The sequence below is a fragment of the Lagenorhynchus albirostris genome, chromosome 11 (assembly GCF_949774975.1).
Source record: "Lagenorhynchus albirostris chromosome 11, mLagAlb1.1, whole genome shotgun sequence".
Taxonomy (NCBI): domain Eukaryota; kingdom Metazoa; phylum Chordata; class Mammalia; order Artiodactyla; family Delphinidae; genus Lagenorhynchus; species Lagenorhynchus albirostris.
This window is the reverse complement of record NC_083105.1, coordinates 14819577-14842150: the sequence shown is the minus strand read 5'-3', so window position 1 is coordinate 14842150 and position 22574 is coordinate 14819577. Positions and strand designations below refer to the sequence as shown.

At 45.7% G+C, this 22574-nt stretch overlaps 1 protein-coding gene across 1 annotated transcript in view; it reads right to left on the bottom strand.

The window, feature by feature from the left end:
* The window catches only part of SYN3 (synapsin III), a 398733-nt gene that overhangs the window by 52950 nt on the left and 323209 nt on the right, over positions 1 to 22574 (bottom strand). Inside the window, exon 6 of the mRNA XM_060164685.1 lies at positions 16261 to 16323. Coding sequence (XP_060020668.1) covers positions 16261 to 16323 — 63 coding nt within the window. The remainder of the gene's footprint in view (positions 1 to 16260; positions 16324 to 22574) is intronic.

Sequence of the window (22574 nt, the reverse complement as noted above, 5' to 3'; positions counted from 1 at the left end):
TGTTCATTGGGCAGAGGGCTCAGAGAGCAAAGAGCAAGGCCAGGTCATTGCTGAGGAAGTGTTGTGGATACTCAGGAGTCCATGAATGGGACACAGGTGGAGTAAACATTGATAGGGGCGGGGGGGTGGGGGGGGTGTTCTCCAGGTATGAGGAGAGGGTCTTTGGGGGTGGTGACCTGATTCTAAGTCTTCCTTCCAGCTGCCTCAGCTCCTTGTCCCTGAGTCGCTAACTAGTGATGGGCTCGCTGATGCTTTTTGCTGGGGCCACATGAGAGACAGTGGCATTTTCTGACCACGACTTGAAACATAATGTTTGCTTCTGCACTCACCAAGTGAGCAACAGCCTTGCTCTCAGTGGCCTCATTAAATGGGATTCTATTTTCATAGCACTCACTTTTAGAACATTCCTATTTGCTGTTCCAAGCTCTTGGAGAGACAGCCCAAGAGGCTCTGCTGATAAAATGACTCTGGGCACGATAGAGATGGGGAGATGCCGAAATGAATAGCAGCTTTGTTTACTTGGCATTGGAACAGTCGAGAGGAGTTATATTTTAAAAAAATAAATAAAGTTTCCCTTCTCTCCACAAGAAAAAAACCTACTCTGGCTGCATGGCCAGCAACACAATTTCCCTCATAGAACAGAACAAATGTGAGTAGACTGAGATTAACTTTGGGAGAAAAATTAAAGAAATAAAATAATTATGGGGTGGGCATGGGGTAGGACTGGAGAATGGGTAAGATCAAGAGGCATTTGAGATGTCTAATTAAAAAGCCAAAAAGAAAAAGCAGCAACAGATGGAGTATGAGTATAGCAACATATATACACACTAAGGCATTTAAATATACATCCCTATATACTATATACGTACATACATACTAAGTATATATACATCTATATAGAAACAGGGCTTCTAAATATGATTGGTTCCCTTCCCCGCAGACTTGGCCTGTGTTTCCTTCCCACGGTGGAGAGAAGATAGTAATAATTAATATTACTGCCATTTCCTGAGCCCTCACCATGTGCCCAGCTCTGCAAAGTGGCATGTGCATACAATAAGTTATCATTCTTCTCACTTACCGAGCTTCTCCGACCTTCAGTTTTCCCCTCTGTAAAATGGGGACAGTCAGATTATCTACCTCATAGAGCTGTTGTGACAATTAAGTAAGACAATGAATATAAAGCATGGAGTACAGGGCCCAGCACCTAGTAAGTGCTCAATAAATGGCTTGTGATTATTATTATTGTTGTTATTTTCCACTGGTACCTCCAACTCAAAATGTTAAAAACTGAACTCATTATCTTCCCCCTCAAGCCTAGCCTTCTTGATCTCATATTTCAGTGAATGGAATCATTATATTCTCAGTTTTCTTCTCCTGCTCTGCATCTGGGCAGTCCCTAAGTTCTTCCAATTCTGCTTTTCCCATATCTCTTGACTGCATCCTTATCTCATCCCTCACTGCCTTGGTCCTGCCTGGGTGCAAACCCTTATTTCTTCCCTGAACTGATGCAGTGTCTCCCTAATAACTCCCAGGGTTTCTAATCTTCCCCTCCTGGCCCCCACTCCTCTCCTCTCCTCTTACACTGCTGCCAGAGTGCTTTTTCAACCTTATAAATCCAACCATGCCCATTCTTTGCTTAAACCCCACCAGTGGGTCTCTCTCTTACCTAGAAGATAAAGTCCACATTGTAGAGGCAGCATAAAACGCATCTATGATCTGGCCATGACTCCTGCCCAGTCTCACCTACTCTTCCATGTCTCCCTCCAGCCCAGAGCTCTGAAGTACTGGTGTCACATTAGCATCTCCTGGAGATAAAAAAATGCCAGTGCCTGGGTCCTCTTCCAGCCAATCACTGCGAAGTCTGGGGGTGGGCCCCGGGTAGAAGTATAATTTCAAAGCTTCCTGGGTGCTTCTAACACCCTGCCAGGCTTGAGAACCACTGTTCCCACTGTACCAACAGCCTGCGATGCTCTCTTGGGCCTTTATGCCTTTGTGTGTGCAGGTCCCATTGCCTGGAATGCTTTTCTCGGCTGTATCAACCTGCATTATATCTCCTCATCCTTTGAGATGCAGCTGAGGTTTCCCATCGTGTGGAAGTCTTCCCTGGTCCCCCCAGAGGTGCTCCTGCTTCCCCTGACATTTCCCTCTGTCATGATGCATTTGCTTGCATGGCCCCTGTCACTGTGAGAAAGGGAGCTCCTTGAAGGAGCTTATTTGTTGCCTCAGCACAGTCCCTACGCACACTTACAAGACGTGATTTTTGGACAAATCAATAAATCAGTGGAGGTTCCCCCTGCATCATGGTTTAGTTTTATCTGGACCTCCTCAGTGCTTGGCTTGTCCTTCTGCTATAGGGTTTATTCATTCTGCTCTGACTGCAGTCAGTTGTCTACATGGCCTTCTACCACCTCTCCCCAACCCACCAGCCTTACTTCCATCACTTTTCACCTCAAGCACTCACTCCTGCCCCAGGGCTTTTATGCATGCTCTCCCCTTTGCTGTCATGCTCTTCCTCTACGTGTCCACGTGGCTCACTCTCTCCTTCCTTCACATGCCACTTCACAGGAAGCCTTCCCTGATAGCTGCCCCAGCCCCCTGCCCCCATCACGCTCTCTCCCTCTTATCCTGTTTCTGCCTCCAGGGCCCTTCTTGTCACCTGACATATTGCAGTTTAATCTGTTTATTTTATCGTCTGCCTCCTCCTACAGGATGTATTACTTACTGGGGTTTGCTATACAAATACTTGGAAAAGCATGGCACTAGACCACGGATTGGCGAACTTTTTCTGTGAAGAATACAGTGCTAAATATTTTAGGCTTTGCAGGCAATGAAAATGATTCAACTCTGATGCTATAGTGTGGAAGCAGCCATAGACAATATGTACACAAATGGGCAGGGCTGTGTTACAATAAAACTTTATTAACAAAACCAGGTCCGGGACTGGGTTTGGCCTGTGGGAGGTAGTCTGGCAAGCACTGCCCTAGACTGTGGTCCAGTGTGAGCCTGTTTCTTTTGTGGGTAAATTTCCTGCATTCAGGAGCCATGTCTTTTCCATGTCTGGATCTTAACCAAGAGTCCTCCATCCCAGGGTCTAGCCCATTCCTTGCACATAACAAATGTTCATAAACATCTGCCAAAATATTCAATAAACATTTACTGAGTCCCTAACTCAGAACAGCTGGGCACCAAATCCATTAATGTTGGTTGAATGAACACAAGAGCCCTGGTCTCAAATTCTCAAAAGCCTTTGCCCCTCCCCCAATCCTTCCAAAGGCTGAGACCCAGAGTCCAACGGATGTCCTCACCCTGGCTGCCTGGGTCACGTGCTGCCAGGGGTCGGAAGGGGTGGTGGGAAGTGATGGGAACAACGGAGGGTTTGATGGACTGTTTAGAGAACTGCCTAATTATCCTGCTTATCAGTTTGCTGGTTCCTTTCCTTTGCTCTTCCCCTTAATAAATCAAACTCCTTCTGTTGTTATTGAGCTCTGGGTCACTGATTCTCTTGCCCGTGTGTTTATAGAGTTAAAGTGTGACCGTGAGATTGAATGGAAGGGAAGGGAGGCACCTGACAAGTGTCAGCTCTGAAAGGCAACACCTCAGCTTCCCAGGGCCCCGTGCAGGGTGCAGCGTGAAGGAGGGGGCTTCCCGCTGTCCAGGGCACTGGCCGGGTCAGGAGGAAAGGTGGACTTAGCGGGCGCAGCTTGTGCCCCAGCGAGTTTATAATCCAGTGGGGGAGGCTGACTGTAGGTTTTTGTGAGGTCCATGGGTTAAGAATAGTTTTTAAACGGCTGGGGAAAAAAAACTGAAAGAAGAACGATAATCCCATGACACGTGAAAATTGTATGAAACTCAAATTTCAGCGTCCATAAATTTATAGTGGAACACGGCCACATGCTTCATTTACCTCTTGTCTAGGGATGTTTTTATACCACAATGGTGGAGTCCAGTAGTTGCAACAGACCATTTGGCCAGAGAGGTTAAGATGTTTACCATCTGGCCCTGTACTGAGAAAGTCTGCTGACCCCTGACTGGCATGACTAACTGACTGGGACCAGCATCCCTGACATTACTTGGGAGCTTGTTAGAAATGGAGACTTTCAGGCAGGCCCCACCCAGGCCTAGTGAATCAGAATCTGCATTTTAACGAGGTCTCCAGTGATCTGTAAGCACTGGAAAGTAGAGGGAGCATTTAGGCCCTAGAGGAAGTGAATCAACATCTCTTTAAGTATCCACAGATTTTTAAAGTGCTTTATCTCAGTCAGGCTGCAGGGCAACTCTTCACCCATTAGGGAGACTTATTAGGGCCACTTTACAGATGAGAAAACGAAGACTCCAAGTCAAGTGCTCACCCAAGGTTATAGAATAGACCTGGGAAGTGGCCGAGCTGGGATTTGAACTCCTGGGGCTGTTGCAGAGTCTGTGGCGTTAATCATTAGGCTGCATGGCTCCCTGTAAAGAGAGGGTAAGACCACACTGACTCTAAAGTTGGAGCCACCCAACTGGTGCCCCAGGGTGTTCAGTGGACTACAGATGTGTTTTACTTGGCCTGTACAGAGTTTCAAAAGATTTTAAAATTAGTTTTCAATACGTTAAAATCAGGAGAATTCATATCAGAGACCCAGCGAATTGGCTTAAGAAAGAATCAGGTGATCAGGTCTGCACAGTTTCTCGGGGCTTTGTCCGGCTGGGACTGAGTTGTGTGTGGCTGCCCATGCAGGCTGGCCTGGGCTCTCCGGGTCAGCACAGTCCCCACCTGGACTCTTGACTCATTATGGTAACTATCTTGACCCGGTGAGCATCTGAGTTCAAGTCCTCTGGGCGTGTAGAGCAGCATGCGGGTCACTGGGCATCTTGTTAAAATGCAGCATCTGATTCAGCAGGTCGGAGGATATGTCTGTGCTCTGCATTTTTAAGGGGCTCCCAGGTGACGCTGAGACTGCTGGTCCTTCTACAAAGGTCCCACTTTGAAGAGAAGGTTGTCAAGGAGCTCAGGCCTGTCTGACTCGGGGGCTACACTCAACTTGGCTCATCACCCAGCACATCCCCATAGGTGCTCTTGCTGCTGCTCCCTTATCCCTCAGAGTGGCTGGAAGTCCCAGGCTCTTCTCTTCAGCTGCTGGTAGCCCCTGCCATTGACCCACTCAATCCTCAACAGAACCATTTTCCACAAGCGTCATGATATGGGAAAGCCTGAACAGCATTCACTGTCCCACGTGGCCTCCCTTGCATCTTATGGCCTCACTACTGGAGGATGGAGTGTTGGTGTGAGTTTTCTTGGGGCTGGGGGCCAGTAGTCAAAGTGAGAGGACAGGTTCTGCCAATAGTGTGCATTTGTCTGGAGGCTAGGTAGAGGATGCTGATAACTGTGTGTAAGTGTCTGCTCACCCTGCCCCCAAACACACACACTCTCTTCTCTCTCCAAAACGCAGTAAGCCCACTGTTTACATCCTTCTCTGGTTTCCTCCCACAAACAACCCTGCTGCTGCCACCTGTTGGCAACAATGCCAGCTGCCTCCAAGTGGATTTATTTCCAAGAAGCCAGAGGTGTGGCTGGTCTCATCTGCGGGAAGCAGGGTGGGAGGCTGGCCTGGGCTGCGGCTGCAGTGAGCAGGTGGCATCTGCTTGTTTCAGGACATCACTTCTACTGCCTGCTGATAGTGACAATGGGCTGCGCCTGCACATTTTGGCTGAGGAAGACCTCAGTGGACACACAGGCTGTGTTCCAGGTGGGCTGGCAGAACTCTCTGGAGGCTTCCCTTCCCTGGCATGGGTGCCAGGACCAGGGGAAAGAATGTGCAGCCTTCCCAGCACACAATGTGCAACCTTGTGCCAAATCATTTCGCCTCCTCGGTCTCTGCTGGTCTCATCTGTTAAATGGGTATCATGACAACCACACCCTCATCAAAAGACTGTTGGAACCTGAGCAGGCTCCCAGTGTGGATGAATTTTGTAAATTGCACGTGACTGTCTAATGTTGGGGGAAAAAGTATGGAGCTGGTCATCAAGTTGTGGGAAATTATACAGAGTACCCCCCAACAGGCGATGTGTGCCCCCTCCTCTTTTGGGGAGACTCCTAGGGAATGACTTCTCTGGACTTTCTTGCATACTATGCCAGGATGGGTCAACAGACGTTGCCAGGAAAGGAGAGAAAAGAAGAAGGAAGTACTGTTTTTCAATGTTTGTCAGCTCAAAAATATTCTGTTTTCCATGGAGGAGTGGTGTGGTCAGTGCACACAAGAGCAGGTAATTTATTCTTTCCAGATGAGTCTGTTCCTGTGTCTCTGTCCCTCTTGACAAAATGGGGTCTGTGATTGGGGGTGTACACTGTTTTTAAGACACAGTGCCAGGGGGTGATATTCTTCCTTTCCTTCTTCTCATTCTCTTGCACAAGGGTTCTTATTCTTGGCTTCAGGCCTGGGGTGAGATCAGTCCAGCAGACAACAAGAGCAGTTCATATGCAAAGGTCAGTGCTCGTCTCCAAGGTACTGACATGTTTCTTGGGTGGAACCCTGTGAAATTCTTCATAAATCAACTCTCCAATTAAGTTGGCTGGTCGCCTTATGATGGGAAGAGGTGATTCCACCAGGGCGTTCCTGAGGGTCCCAGGCAGCAGGAAGAAAAGAGCTGAAGAACCTGACAACCTCAGTTCGAATCCCGCTTCCGTCATTTACCTGTGACTTTAAGCAAAACAACTCTTGGAACCTCTGGAAAGCTGGGATCAGAAATAGCTCTCAGGGCACCTTTGAGGGTTAGAGATGTTGAAGGCACTCATCCTGCTGCACCAGCTGGCGTACCTTTGTTCATCCCATCTGATCTGCTTTGAGTTATCCCAGAGAAGGCAAGGAATTCGCACCAGGTCACAATGCTAGCTGATGGCGGAGCCCAGACCAGACCCAGTGAGGGCTAAGTCCAAAGCCCACACTCTTCTTCGTTTCCCTCTCTGCCTCACCTCCGCGTGGCGCTTCATACTTTTTAAGGCACTTCTACTCACTAGCTCTTCCAAGTGATTGGTGAGGAAAATCGTGTATATTTGACATATTTGGCACCCTGCACTTATGTGTTTAAATGACTTGCCCAGGTGGATACTGTGGGCCCCAGGGAGTGCAAGGCTGGCAGGAGGACCCAGGTTTCCTGAACCCAGGCCAACCAAGGATGGTGTAAATATGTGGGGATTGGCAGTGTAAGCGTCACCAGTAGAGATCTCAGCCTTAAACCCTCGTAAGGAAAACGAGTTGATGATCCAGGTGATGTCATCTTCAACATGACAGATGTCAGGCTGGACAGAGTCATGAAATAACCGTTTTAGTTTGCTTCTGTTTGTGCTTAGAATTGTGGCAGTTTGGCATCCAAAGGAAGAAAGAGGCCCTTAGGACTCTACAGAATATGTGTGTTTGTGTGTGTGATATATACACATATGTACACACACACACAGAGTCCATTCTCATTATTCACAGTAGTTACATTCTGTAACTTTGCAGCAAACACTGAATTAGCGAATCCTGAGCCACTGCTCCTAGGGTTCGTTTCCTGCAAGCCTATGGTCACATTTTCATCAACTCATCAATATATCATCTTGTTATGTGTGCTTCCTTTTAAAGACAACTTGTTTAATATATATGGTTGATTCATTAACATTGAACTCATAGCCAACAACACCATAACTCATACGTGAATGAAGCTTATCTAACACATACATTTTTTTCCATAAGAAACATCACAGCCTGCTTGGGGTTAGCAACACCAGACAGCACTTCAGCCCTACGCTTGGGAGTCATTTTAAACAATGAAATCACCAACACAAGGGACAAAAATGCAAAAGTGTGGCACTAAATACACCAAGAAGAGGACACTTGTTTACGAGCTGAAACAAGAAGAGTGTTTCCTGCTCGACATCAGTTGGGAAGGAACGCGCAAATTATTCACCGCTCTGCACGTGTCTGTGAATGACCACGAAAACACTATGAGAATTGATTCTGGGGTGACGAATATATTCCTAGTGAGTAGGTGAATTCAGAAATACAGAATCCATGAATAATGAGGATCGAGAGTATTTATTGTGCTTATAGAGAGGACAACCTCATGCCAGAGGCTCTGAGATGCAGAGCACAGTGTTTACAATTTTCACTACGGTGTAAAGGACAGATGGAAGCCCCTTAAGGGCCCATTTTGTTCAAGAGAAGCAGAGAGTAAAGGAGGCAGTGGTCATCTGCGGGGTGGGGGGGACTTGGTGGGTGGTGGAGTTGAGAGGGAGGCTGCTGGAGGGAGTGTGTGTCCCTCTCTCCTCTCCTCCTACACAGCTTGGCAGCGGCCGTGAACACTGCTTGCCCGGCACGCCTTGCAGGCTGGAGCCTCTCCCCCGCTCTCACTTGATTCAGCTTCTGCTGAGCATGAAACACAGAGTGACTTTCCTCCCTGGTGATCTCCCAGGTGCTGGGGAGCACTTGATTTCTTAACTGTTCCCCTGGGTTCCATTCTCCCATTTGCTCATTTTCTAGCCCTTTCTCTCCATTACCGTGTTATCTGGCCACCTACTCCCACTTTAAAAAGTGGACAGTGCTGGGAAGTCTTAAGTGAGTCAGCCTGAGGGAAGAGAGCAGAGTCCAGGTCGCTGGGAGCTGATGACAGCAGCAGCCCTGGGCAAGCAGGGGTGTGCAAGATGCCGGGGCGACTGGAAAACAGTGCATTTAGGAGCTTCCACCTGGTCCCTCCAGAACAGACAGGCTGTCTGCCAAGGCGCCTCATCCCTGTCCCTCATCCCTCCAGGCTCCTCTTAGTAGAACAACAAACCCTGGCCAAGCCCGCGTCTGGGCTTACTAACCTGTGACCATGGCAGTGCCCTTTACCTCTCACTGAGCTTAGGAGCCAGAGCCAGACTGCCCAGGGTTGAACCCCATTCCACCCCTTACTCCCTGCGCCTCAGTTTCCTCATCTGAAAAGTGGGGATACCCACAGTATCTTCCTCATAGGGTGGTTCTGAGAGGATAGTAGTCAATGAGTAATTTATAAAGCACTTAGAACAGTGCCTGCACAGAGTAAACTCCATAGAGCATTAGCTTTTATTATTATTCTGGCTATTATTACTACTACTGTTCTTATCTGTAAAGTATGCAATGGGGTTGAATAAACTCAAAGGATTTTCTTTCCCTTCCTGTTCTGTTACTGGGGATGCTTCCTCACTATGTGGCCTTGGGCAAGACCCTTCTCCTCTCTGGGGCCTCAGGTTCTTATCTTTTAAGTGGGGTGCTGGGACTTAAGTCCTGAAGGTCTGTGAATTTATGAAACAAGGATAAGGTGACGCCCAGGGTGGGGTTTGCGTGTTATCTTGGCCTCTCCTGGGAATGCTGGAATCCCGTTTTCCTTACTTTAAGAATTTACCCAGAATTTAATTCTCCTTCCCTTTTTGTCTATTATGAGCAACTGCTTATCTCATCTTAGTTGAGATAAGCAGTTAGGTAATCAGAGTAATAGTTTATGTTTGTAGTGAGTTTTTAAAGCTCCCATTCACTGAGTGTTGACCAGGCACCTTCCTAAGCCTGGGCTGATTGATTCTATCATCAGTACAATTCCAGGAGGGAGATTATTGTCCCCATATTAGAGATGAAGAAATTGAGGCACGGAGAGGTTAGGCAACTTGCTCAAGGACACACAACTAGTAAATGGTTAATCCAGATTCAAACCAGAAACACGCTTTCAGATTCTACAAATGCTACCCCCACACTATACTGGCAGTTGGCCTTGAACTTGACTTCTATGATAATAACAGATATGCCATTCCTTTCAATAGACCGCTCATAGTATTGATCAAAACCACAGATTCTTTTCATTGGAAGATACTGTAGCAGTCACCTTCAGGGTATGTTAAACTTTGGGAGGGTCATGGGCCCCTGTGAAAAGGTGGAAGAAGCTATGTACTCCTTTCCCCCCAAAACATTCATATCCCATCCACACATAAACATACGCAGATGTGTCTCAGTTTTACGGGGTTCAAACATCTCAGGCTAAGAATCTCACATAATGCTTAAATTCCCTTGAAACTCTCCAGTAAGTATTCATCTTTGCTCCAGTTCTGCATTGATGAGAACTTCCTACCCAAAGGGGCTCTTCATTCCATTAATATTCACCTCTGATTGTCAGAAAGTTGCTCTTTCAACACAACCCTCATGCATTTCCCCCTGACCTTGGTCCCATTTTTGGCTGCTACATGTTATATAGAAGCAGCCCAGCTTACCTTCCCAGGACAATTCTCCATGTTTCTGGGGACGGTGGCCCCACTGTCTCTAGCCCTCCTAGCCTGGATGCCTCTGCCCTCCATTGCTCAGTTCATTTTCCCCTGGACATACTCATGGGTCAATGGCTCTTTCAAACATCCAGAACTGGTTTACAGCCCAGAACCGAATACAATGTTCTAGCCATGGAGGAATCAGTGCAGTGCAGGACTCTCACTTTATTTTGGAAATCAGATCTCCATTAATATGTCCTAAACAAGGTTTAGAAAACCTTATTTTATTTTGAAATATAACACACATAGAGAATTGCCCAGTATAAAAATGACAGTTCAATGAGCTGTCAATCACAAAGCAAACATCCACATAACTACTACCCAAGTCAAGAACTAGAACTTGGACCACTCCTGCTGCATCCCAATGACCACACCTCCCTCCTAAACAAAGGTAACTTCTATTTTTTTATGGTAGTAATTTTCTTGCTTTTCTTAAAAGTTTTATCACCTTAATATGTATCCCACTTAACACTATAGTTTAGTTTCCCTGGTTTTGAATTTTATATAAATGAAATCATATAAATAGGCATCCTTTTGTATCTGACTTATTTCATTCAATGGTGTATTTGTGAAACAAATGTGTATTTGTTGTTGTATATAGTTGTAGTTCATCCATTTTCACTGCTGGAAATTTTCCATTTGTCTGAATATACTGCGATTTATTTATCTATTCTATTTCTAATGGACACATGGACTGTGTCCAGATTTTGGTAACTATGAATAAGCTGCTATCAACACTGGAGCACACACGCATGCATTTAGGTTGGCTATACCTAAAAGAAGAACTTCTGTGTAACTTCAGCTTAGTAGATGATAACAATCTGTATTCCAAAGCAGTTGTATCAATTGACACTTTCACTAGCTCTGTGTTTGTGTTCCAAATGTTCCATGTCCTTGCCAACACTTAGTATTATTAATCTTTTTAGTTTGAGCTAGTCTAGTGGTTATATAGTGGCATCTCATCATAGTTTTCATTCGTATTTCCCTAGTGATGAATGAGGTTGAGCCCATTTTCACCTATTTATTAGGTGTTTATGGATTAGAGCTTTTGGCAACTCCCTACTCATCTGATTCACATTGAACTTGCAGCCAAATAAAATATAGTCTCTGACAGAGGATGCTGTTTAGTCACATCTCCCCTATTGACTTCAATTGGATTTTGGGTTCTCAGAGCAGGTTCAAACATTCTTAATAATAATGACAGCTAGTATTTATTGAGTGCCTATTGTGTTCCAGGCACTGAACTATGTGTTTGACATGAATAATGTCTCTTAATCTTCACAACCAGCATATTAGGTTGATACTATTAATATCCTCCTTTTACATAAGATGATGAAACTAGGGTTGGGGAGGGTAAGTAACTTAACATAAGGTCTCACAACTAACAAGTAGATTCAAATCAACACCCTTAGCCACTATAACAAACTGCCTCCCAAAGTTGGAAACATGTGACTACAATTGAAAAAAAACCTTTAAAAATGGTTAAATACTGAATAATAAAATGGATATGTAACTGTCAAATGGAGAAAAATCATTGCAAAGTACGACAAAGGATGAATGTTCTTAATGTGTGAAGAGTTTTTACAAATTAAGGAAAGGACACGCATCTCAATTAAAAAACGGTGAAAAGTTTCTTGAGTCAGGTAAATCTGGAAAATTCTGCACAAGTTTTCATGTTCTTGTACCCCTAGGAGGTATATGAGCAAATTTACGACTCTGAGAAGTTCTGCACTAAAAACCTACTTTAACATGGAATTTTCGTATTTGACTAAAATAGTCTTTAGCATAGTCCTTTGGAACAGACTTTGAAACATGTTGAACTCCATAATAACCACTGCTTCCTCTGGTTTCTAGTCTGGTAAAACTTTCCACAAAGGAAATGAAATTAGTTTTGTCCAGGGTTTCTTAACCTTGACGCTCTTGACATTTTGGGCTGGATAATTCTTTGTTGTAGGGGGCATTTTAGGGTGTTCAGCAGCATCCTTGGCTCCCACCAGGTAGATGCCAGATGTCTCTAGCACTTCCCTCACCCCCAGTTGTGACAACCAAAGCTGCCTCCAGACATGACCAAATGCCCCTGGGGGAAGAACACCACCCTCTTAAATTGGTCTAGCCTTACTGGTTTCTTAGAACTCCTGGTGTGTCCCACGATTACCTCCTAACTATCTAAGTGCTCCCCAAACTGCACAGCGTTTCACTATATTTTGATTTCTGTGCCTTGTGACATCCACTATTCTTTGTTTTAATAAAGAGGGTATTGGTCCATCTCTTGTCTTCGAGTCTTTCTTGTTTGTTAGAACTCCTTAAATCTCCAGGAACACCAAACCATGTAGTTACCCTGACAGGGAACTTCTTTCCATTCCTTAGGTGGAATTAAGTTCCTTCCTTCAATCTCCACACTCCCTGCACAGCCTTCTATCAGATCCTCTCAGCACATCTTATACTTATTTACTTATGTGGTTGTCTCCTCAGTTTCTTGAGAGCAAGGACTGGGTCCTATTCATCCTCCGATTCTTAGCACAGAGTAGGTACGAATTCATATGTGTGAACAGAGAAGCAAAATACAATTGAGGAGGGTCAGGAATTTCAATCATGGGATCCTGGGTGGATTTCCAGTAAGACTGAGTTAATTGACAGCCTCTTCACCAGTTTCCTCCTAGAAATGTTCTCCTTGCTTCTCTCCAGACAGACAATCCTCCTTCTGGAGAGAAACTGGAGGTACTGTAGAAGATACCGTTCTGTTTTTCTCCCCCTCAGCCACGAATATGACATCATTTGCTCAGTCGGCATGTCCAGGCCGTTCCTGATACTTTTCTCATTCCAGACAGAAGCAGAAGAGCCCTTTCCCCTTGATCTCAGCATTTTTGCAAACCTCAGTTTATTCCAGCAGGTGACACTTCTTATCCTCGGAGATGTGGCCTCCTTTCCATGTTCTGGGAGTTCCTTTTGGGCTTGAGTTTCTCAGAGGCATCCCCTCCCCCGACATTGCGTCAGTCTCTTTAAGTATTTCCTTCTTTTTATTTCCTGTCTGGGACTATTTTAAGCTTTAGAAACGGAATTTAATTCTTGGGAACCCTCTAACTTTACCAAAGCTGTCCAAGATGGCGACAGTAGGTGGAAAGAAAGGGACAGGTTTGAGAAACATTAACAAAAGGGCAAGTGACAAGACTTGATGACCACTGGGACACAGGGGAGGGGAGATGACTCCCAGATTTCTGTTTCAAGACAACGGAGGTGGTTCCTGTTGTAGAGATGGTCCCAGGAAGAGGAGGAGGATAAAGATGAGGAAGGAGGGCGGGCTGTCTGAAAACAAAATGGACATGGTCTGGGAAGTTCAGAGTCGGAGGTTTCCACGGGCCATGCAGTGGAGATGGAGAGGAGGTAACTGGGTATAAGAGCCTGATGCTCTGCATAGGAAATGTGACTGGGGGGCTGTTGGTGTGTAGATGGGAGCTGAAGCTGAAAGAGCAGACGAGAGCTCAGATAGCGTGTGCTGATGGAATAGATGCGGCTAAAGATGCAGCAGGAAGGAAAGCACTTGAAGGAGACTGTGAAGGATGGGTCAGAGAGAGAGCAGAGAGCCAGGAGAGGGGCATGAGTTTCAGGGCAGAAAGGATGGCCAGCAGGTTTAAATGATATAGAAAGGTAAATTCAGCTATGGACAGAAAAGTGACAGCTGAATTAGCAGCAGAGGGTCATTGAGGACCATGGGGAGGGCAGCCTCAGGAGTGGAGGGAGCTATAGCCAGATGACAGGGGATGGAGGAGGGGTTGGGAGAACAGGCAGTGGGGAGCAGACTTAGGGTGGCATCTGAAGGGGGAGTTACTCATTTATCCACTCGACCAACAAACTGAGAGGCTAGGGGTACACCAGGAGCCATTCGGAGCTGTAGGTGCAGTAGTGGGCAAACAGGTAAAAATCTCCGCCCTCACAATGTGTCCTTTTTAGGGAGAGGTAGTATGGCGGGAGGATTAAAAATTTTTTTTTCTTCCAGTTTTACTGAGATATAATAGACAAGGATTCATTTTAAAGGTGGTTATAAGAAGTATCATTGTTTGTGCAGACCATTATATTTAGAATGGATAAACAACAAGGTCCTAATGTATAGCACAGGGAACTATCCTCAGTACCCTGTGATAAACCATAATGGAAAAGAATATGAAAAAAGAATGTCTGTATGTGTATAACTGAGTCACTTTGCTCTACAGCAGAGATTGGCACAGCATTGTAAATCAACTAGATTTCAATAAAAAAAAGTGTCAGCATTTGTCAGATGAGGCCAAGAGAAGTTAGATGGCAACTTGCTCCACTTCACACAAAGGTCAGAGCTGAGGTCACGCCCTGACCTGTCTGACTCTTTCCATCCTTTGCTGCTTGAAGGGGTTGGAGTTTAGGTGGACAGAGGTGATGCAGAAGGCATAATGGGGTGGGAAGAACGAAGGTGCAGGGTGTAGGGTTATTCATGGCTGGGCTGGGCCTACACAAAGCAAGGTTTCTACTGGCCCCTGCTGCCCTTTATCTAGGACGCCTGGGCTGGGCCTTGTGCATGGGCTCAGGTCCCTCCAGTGGGGACGGCAGGCACTGAGATCCACATGTTCTCACACGGTTCTGCCTGAGCCAGAAGCTTGAGAGGTGGCCTGTGGTAGCCCCCGACACTTCCCCATCCCCACTCCCCTTATTTAGGAGTGAATCTCCAGAAGGCCAAGCACTGATCAGTATCCCTCCATGAGATTTATGCAGAGATGCTGGAAAGAGACATGGTCTTCCTTCCTCTGGGACGGTGAGCTTAGGGACCAGAATGGGCCACCCACAGCCACCTATCTCGACTATCTGAAGAAACAACAAGTAGAGATAAACAGAGCCAAGAGCTCTGATATCATTTGAGTTCCTGGATCCAGCTCTGCCTGAATCTATCAAGAACTATTCCAGACTTCCTGATCCTTGAACCAATGAATTACCTTTTGCCCCCTAATTTGATTTGCGTTTCTACACTTGCAACTGCAAAAATCTGACCAGTACAATTTGTCATAATATGTTGTAACCGAGCAGGACCCTATAAGGCCTTCCCAGGACAGACTCCTCGCCCATATCTTCTGCTGTAGCTCCTCTCTGAAGGACCTAGATAATAGTATCTGACGCACACTTCTTGAGTTGTTTTACAGATGCTAAAACCACCACCAAATGGAAGAAATGAACTATTTGATGATCATGAGTCCCCAGACCTACTGGTGCCTAAGGATTGATCCTGTTAACCACTCTGTTACCTCACCATCAACCAATCAGAGAATTGTGCATGAGCTGATGACATTCCCTGCCACCCCCTCCCTCACCTGGCCTTTAAAAATGCTCTGCTGAAGCCTTTCAGGGGGAGTTCGGGGTTTTAGAGCAGGAGCCACCCGTCCTCCTTATATTGGCACCTTTACAATAAAAGCTGTACTTTCCTTCACCACAACCCAGTGTCAGTAGATTGGCTTTACTGCACGCGGGTGAGCGGACCCAAGTTTGGTTCGGTAGCAGCGTCAACTGTGACTATGTAAAATATGTTATTTCCTTTTGTAGAAACTGACTCCACGGGCTTCCTCCTGGGAGCCATATGCATTTGCCACCTTCCGGGTGCTAACGCTGCAGGTGATAAAGAGATGAGTAAGACATGAGCTTACACATAGCTGTGGAGATGATGACAGGAACAGAAGAATCACCATCTGCAAAATGCTTTACACCTATTTCTCTGAATTCACAATGACAGGAAACAATTAGCCAGGTAGGGTTTGGCTAGTATGGCCTGAGCTGGAGAGATGCTCCGTGGGAGCTCAGAGAAAGGTGGGCTGGGGAGGAGAGGGAGTGAATTTTGGTCTCCTCTAATACTCTGATCTGGGTGGCTGGGCTCAGGTGGGGGTGATGGGGGATACAGGGAGAGGAGAACAGGTAGTCTGGGGAAGCCGTGTGAGTATTAACATAAGCGGAAGAGCTGCTTCTCATACCTTTCCCATTCCGGCGTGGGCGTGTCCCAGCTTGACCACCACAGGGAAGTGTGGGGCTGTGAGCTGAAAGAGACAAGAAGAAATTACTCATTAGCATCCCAGAGCATCACCACCAAGACATTGTTCACTGCCTGTTCTGTAGAAAGGTATGGTCATCTGATATCACCAGCAATCCCCAAAAGAATGCTTGGACAGATGGTCATCTCTCTGTGGCTTAAACACCCTAAATGACATTGCTTTCAGCTTCCAAAGGAAGCCCTGAGCTCCTAAAACCAGGCTGCCCGGGGCATCCACCAACCTGGGGAGAATGCAGAGCAGAGCAAACTGACTGGCTTCAAATCCTGGCTTTACCACTTGTGCAACCTCAGATAAGCTACCACATGGATCTGTGCTTCAGGGTCCTCATCTGTAAAATGGGGATGATGAGTATCCATCCCACAGGGTTGCTATGAGGATTAAATGAGTTATTACATGTGAAGGCTTTACATTGTAAACACTCAATGAATGGCAGCTTAAATATTCCTGTCTTGGCTCTGCCTTGTGTGATTCCCGACAACAGCCTTCATGTATCTGGAAACTCGCATTCCCTCCCCCAAGCTCTCTCCAGGCCACGCTGTGAGTTCTCTTAATGATAGTGGTCATGCTACAGCACAAGCATTTATGGGCTGCGCTGTGTGGGTGCTATGCTGAGCAACTGCCCTGGGTCATCTCCTTCAGAGAGCAACGGGGCAGCAGCCTGTCCTGGTTGGTTCCCTGTTGCATCCCCAGCCATTAGAACACTGCCTGACCCAGGGAAGGTGCTCGATATGGAATCTGTGCCTTAATCAGTCCTCTGAGCAAGACCTACGAGGCATGCATGCCTCTCCCTATGATACAGAGGAGGAGAGGGGCTCAAATGGTTAGGTGCTCCCCCATGCCCACGCTTACTCAGCTAGCAAGTGAGGGGGCCAGGTTTGAACCTAGGCTATGCATTTCCTCCTCATTCTGTTCATGTGTTGTTTGAGATGGGTTTGCTTGGTGTCTAGAAATATATTTGGAATTGCTTGAGGGCAAGGGTTATCCCTTCTCGTTATTTAGTAATAATACCACTCCTCTGACTTGAGCCAGCCCTACCCAGAGGTAATCACGTCCCACTCTCTGTGCTGTGCAGTTGTCTCTTCTGGTGCCTGTCACTCTGTCCTGGATTGCCCCCCGACACTCTGGACGCTTTGAGAGGAGGAACCCAGCTCTTTCCTCCTGGTGCCCAGCACCTAGTCTGACACTTAGGAGTGGCTGTAGCTGCGGCAGAAGGGTCTGCTGTGGGTCACAATCCCAGGGGATGGACCTCATCTCATTTTACCACCACAATGGTCCCATGAGGCGAGCAGGGAAGGTATTCTTGTTACCATTTCACAGGCAGAAAATTGAGACTCAAGGAAGCTGCTGGGAAGGGGTGGCGCTGGCTCTTGAACTTAGGTCTGTCAGACTTCAAGCCTGATGTGAATGGTTTCCTCTAAGACCTAGTACAAGGGCTTCCTGCAGTAGGTGCTGAATAAAAAATTTTCTCCCTGATTTCAGGCTAAAATTTATCATATCCTGGTGTCTAGAGTTAACAAATGTATCTATTTAAAAAGGGGCAATATTTATTTTTGATTCCAAAAGCAACATGTGCTCATTATAAAAAGTTTGTAAAATATAATAAAGTTCTATGTTGTTATGTACAAAGAAGACAATAAAAATCACCCTCAAAATTTGAGCAGTTTTGGTGTATTATCTGGTGGTCTTTGTTTTTTTTTTTAATCTAAATTTTTTCTTTTGATTTGTTCTGTTCTCACAAAATTGGGAGTATAGTGCATACCCAATTTTGCTCGTTGCTCTTTCCGCTTAATGTTATAAGTGGTAAGCAATTCCTGGCAGTAATTACTTGTCAGTTTAAGAGTTATTATGGAATATTTCACATATGAAAGAAGACTTAAAGCGCAATATTGTGGACATTATCTAACTTAAGAAATAAGCCATTGTCCAAACAGTTGAAGCCCCTGATGTACTTCTTTCTTACCAAATTTCCTTGTATTTATTCATATTTTAACTATTACATATGATTCCCAGTCAATATACATTACACGTGTTAAACTTTATGTAAGTGGCATCAAAAGAACCTATTCTTATCGGGAGATTGGGATTGACATATATACACTATTGATACCACATATAAAATAGATAACTAATGAGAACCTACTATACGGCACAGGGAACTCTACTCAGTACTCTGTGGTGACCTAAATGGGAAGGAAATCTAAAAAAGAGGGGAGGGCTTCCCTGGTGGCGCAGTGGTTGAGAGTCCACCTGCCAATGCAGGGGACACGGGTTCGTGCCCCGGTTCTGGAAGATTCCACATGCTGCGGAGCAGCTGGGCCCGTGAGCCATGGCCGCTGAGCCTGCGCGTCCAGAGACTGTGCTCCGCAATGGGAAAGGCCACAACAGTGAGAGACCCGCGTACCGCAAAAAAAAAATAAAAAAGAGGGGATATATGTATACATATAGCTGATTTACTTTGCTGTACAGTAGAAACTAACACAACATTGTAAAGCAACTATACTCCCCTAAAAATTAAAAAAAAGAATCTATTCTTTTTTTAAATAATTTAAATTTGACCCTCTACTTTTAAAAAAATATAAATACATAAGCTTTTTAAAAAATGTATTTTATTTATTTATTTATTTTTGGCTGTGTTGGGTCTTCGTTGCTGCGTGTGGGCTTTCTCTAGTTGCGGCGAGCGGGGGCTACTCTTTGTTGTGGCGCGCGGGCTTCTCATTGCGGTGGCTTCTCTTGTTGCAGAGCACGGGCTCTAGGTGCACGGGCTTCAGCAGTTGTGGCTCGCAGGCTCTAGAGCACAGGCTCAGTAGTTGTGGCACACGGGCTTAGTTGCTCCTCGGCCTGTGGGATCTTCCCGGACCAGGGATCCAACCTGTGTCCCCTGCATTGGCAGGCGGATTCTTAACCACTGCGCCACCAGGGAAGCCCCCCCACCCCCCGCCAAAAGAATCTATTCTTTTACAACTTTGGGGTACATTATGTTTGTGAGGCTCACGTATGTTGATGTATATAGCTCAGATTTATGTTTAACTACGGCAAAGTATTCCACTTTATGAACACTTTGCCATTTGTTCATTTCCTGCTGATGAATATTTAGGTGATTTCTGTTTTTTCCAATTATAAACAATACTAGCAGGGGAATTTCTCCAGGGCACACACACCGGAGCAGCATTGCTGGGGTTGGGCAATGCTTGCCTCAGCTTTGCTAGATATTGTCAAATTGCTCTCCTAAGTGGTTGTACCTGCTTACACTCTCACGGACAGGAAAAGAGAGCCCAACACTTGAGGTCGAAAGACTTAAATTTTACCAACCCAAGGGCTATGAAGTGGAATGAATGGGCGCATTTTCACCAAGTGGCTGTTGTTCCCCGGCAGCATCGTCACACCCAGCCATTCACCCACAGAACCTAGATATCGACTCCCCCTCCCCCAGCAGTCCAAGAACTGCCCAGGTCACTACTGGGGCTTCATCTCCATCACATTTTAAGGTGAAGCTTGAGGTGAGGGGAAACGTTGTGCTCTCTCTTCCTCTCCATCCCTCCCAGCCTGATCATTTCACCACATGCTGACAGGTACTGGAAAGAATTGAATGTTGGAGTTAAACTTACTCTCTGTTTGACCTTGGACTAGATATTTAACCTCTCTGAACCTTAGTGCTCTAATCTGCAAAATGGGGACAATAATGGCCAACTCACAGGATAACTGGGGGAAGAAGAAATGACATAAAGAACGTAGGGTTCCCCTGGTGGTGCAGTGGTTGAGAGTCCGCCTGCCGATGCAGGGGACACGGGTTTGTGTCCCGGTACGGGAAGATCCCACGTGCCGCGGAGCGGCTGGGCCCGTGAGCCATGGCCGCTGAGCCTGCGCATCCGGAGCCTGTGCTCCGCAACGGGAGAGGCCACAACAGTGAGAGGCCCGCGTACCGATAAAAAAAAAGAAGAAGAAGAATGTAAAGCTGCTTAGCACCAAGTGGAGGTTCAAAATCAAAGTGTGAAGTAGAATTGAGAGGAGGAAGGAGATGATTCTAGCTTTGTGAGGCAAGGAGAGAGATAAAGAAGGCTGGATGATGGAGGAAGGAGAGCAGAGGCTCTAGCTTCGCAGTATTTGATTAATAGCCCGGGAGGGAGTGAAATGAAGCCCAATGAGGGAAAATCAGGGAGCTACACCAGAGCGACTCATCAGAGGTGATTAAAGCTTGGTAATTTTAATCTGTAAGAACCTTAGTAATCTACTTGCCTATCCCCCATGTTACCATGATGCAGCAGGTAGAATTTCTAGGAATGCTCCCCAAGATGTCCTACCCTAATCTCTGGAGCCTGTGAATGTGATGAGATTGTCATACAACGATTGTTCTATTATATGCACAGGTGACCTTAAAATAGGGAGATTAATCAAATTACAATGAGCCCTTAAAAGCAGAAAACCTTCTCAGGCTGGCGGCGGAAGAGGAAGGCAGAGAGGTTCAAAGCATGAGAAAGACTCAACATACCATTCCTGCTCCAGGAGCAGCCCCTGGCTGATAGCCAGCAAGGAACTGGGGGCCTCAGACCTACAGCTGCAAAGAACTGAATTATGCCAATACCAAGAATGAACTTGGGAGAGAACCTTGAGCTCCCGAGGAAAATGCAGGATGCCAGCACCTTGATTTCAGCTGGATGAGGCCCTAAGCAGAGAACCTTGTCACGCCATCCCAGATGTCTGATATACATAACTGTGAGATAATAAAGAGGTGTTCTTTTAAGCTGCTAAATTTGTTAGAGCAGCAACAGGAAACTAATACATGTGTCCTCTTAGATGCTGAAGCCCAAAGAGTGAAGTGATTGTTTTCATGCCACACAACTGGAGAACCGGTCAAGCTCATGCGTTTTGACTCTTAATCAAGCCCTCTCTCTACCCAGGCACACTTCCTAGGGATATGCATCTCTGGGATACAATAAATGCTCATAAGAATCATAAGAATCAATAAAATAATATTAAATCTAACCAATTCAGTGGGCACTAACTGAATGAGAACTCTGTGGCTGGCTCTGTATTTCATGCTGTGCAGGACACACAGAAGATTGAGACAAGATTTCCTATCTTAGAGAGATGAGCTATGCAATGAAAGACCAGAATAAGCAGCATGGTGGGTAAGTCTGGGCAGGTGGAGTCATGAGCTAGTCTCCATAGGAAAGGAAGACTCAGTGAAGGATTCTGAAGGATGAGTAGTTTGTGGCTGGGTGGAGGGAAGGCTCAGCATTCCTCAAGGGCTGAATGGTGTAGAGTCTTGTGGTCTTCTCATGAAAGGTGCAGAGATTCTTCATGAGCTCTAATGAACAAAGACTCATAGGAAGGGAGGATTTATTTTATGATACTTAATATGAGTTTATCATCAATGAAGTTATTTTGGACATAATTGCTAAGTGGAATGATATATTTGAACTGAGTGCCCTTCTCTAACACTCTTAAATGAAATTGGAGGAACGTATTAATTGTCAAAAACAGTGGGAGTAGAAATTGCATCTGGATTTACAGGACACAGAAAGTCAATCTAGAAACATCTGAGAATTTACAGTAAGGTATTTCAAAGAAAGCATTTTGAGAATATGTTTAAGGCAATGAATTTTCCTGATACCAGGGGAGCGTTTCCTTTGCCATGTTTTGCTTTGGTTGAGAAGAGCATTGTTTTTAGAACTGGCAAGACTCTGGGCTGGTGTTGGGTTGAGGTAGAGGCAATGTGAGGCCAGATTACTGGGGGCTTTCAAAGCTGAAGGGAAGAATTTAGGTTGCTTGAATGGGCTGGGGATATAGCTCAGTTCTGGGACACGAGCGTGACCTGTAAGCTGAGGGAAGGTTAAATTGCATCAGGAGAGGCTGAAGGGCCAGAGACCAGTTTGGAATTAGTTACAACCAACACGAAGTGCCACTGGTTGGGCTTGGACTGGGGTGGGGATGGTGGAGAGGGTGGGGGCACTCCCAAGAGTTCTTCTTTTTTTCAAGTGACACTTTTGAAAAATAGCAATAGTTTCTTCAAATGACCTTAGAAATTCAAGGCTAGTTTTGTCTACGACTTCAGCATCTAGTCAAATCAGTGTTTGCTTTGGCCCACTTTACTTTATAATCCTCATTTAAATGTCCAATTAAAAAAAGGGATACTCTGCAATAATATTAGAGATAGAATTTGAAGTTTATTCACTTAACATTACACCATAAGTTTTCTCCTATTTTGCCACAATCTTTTTTTCTTTTTTTTTTTCCTT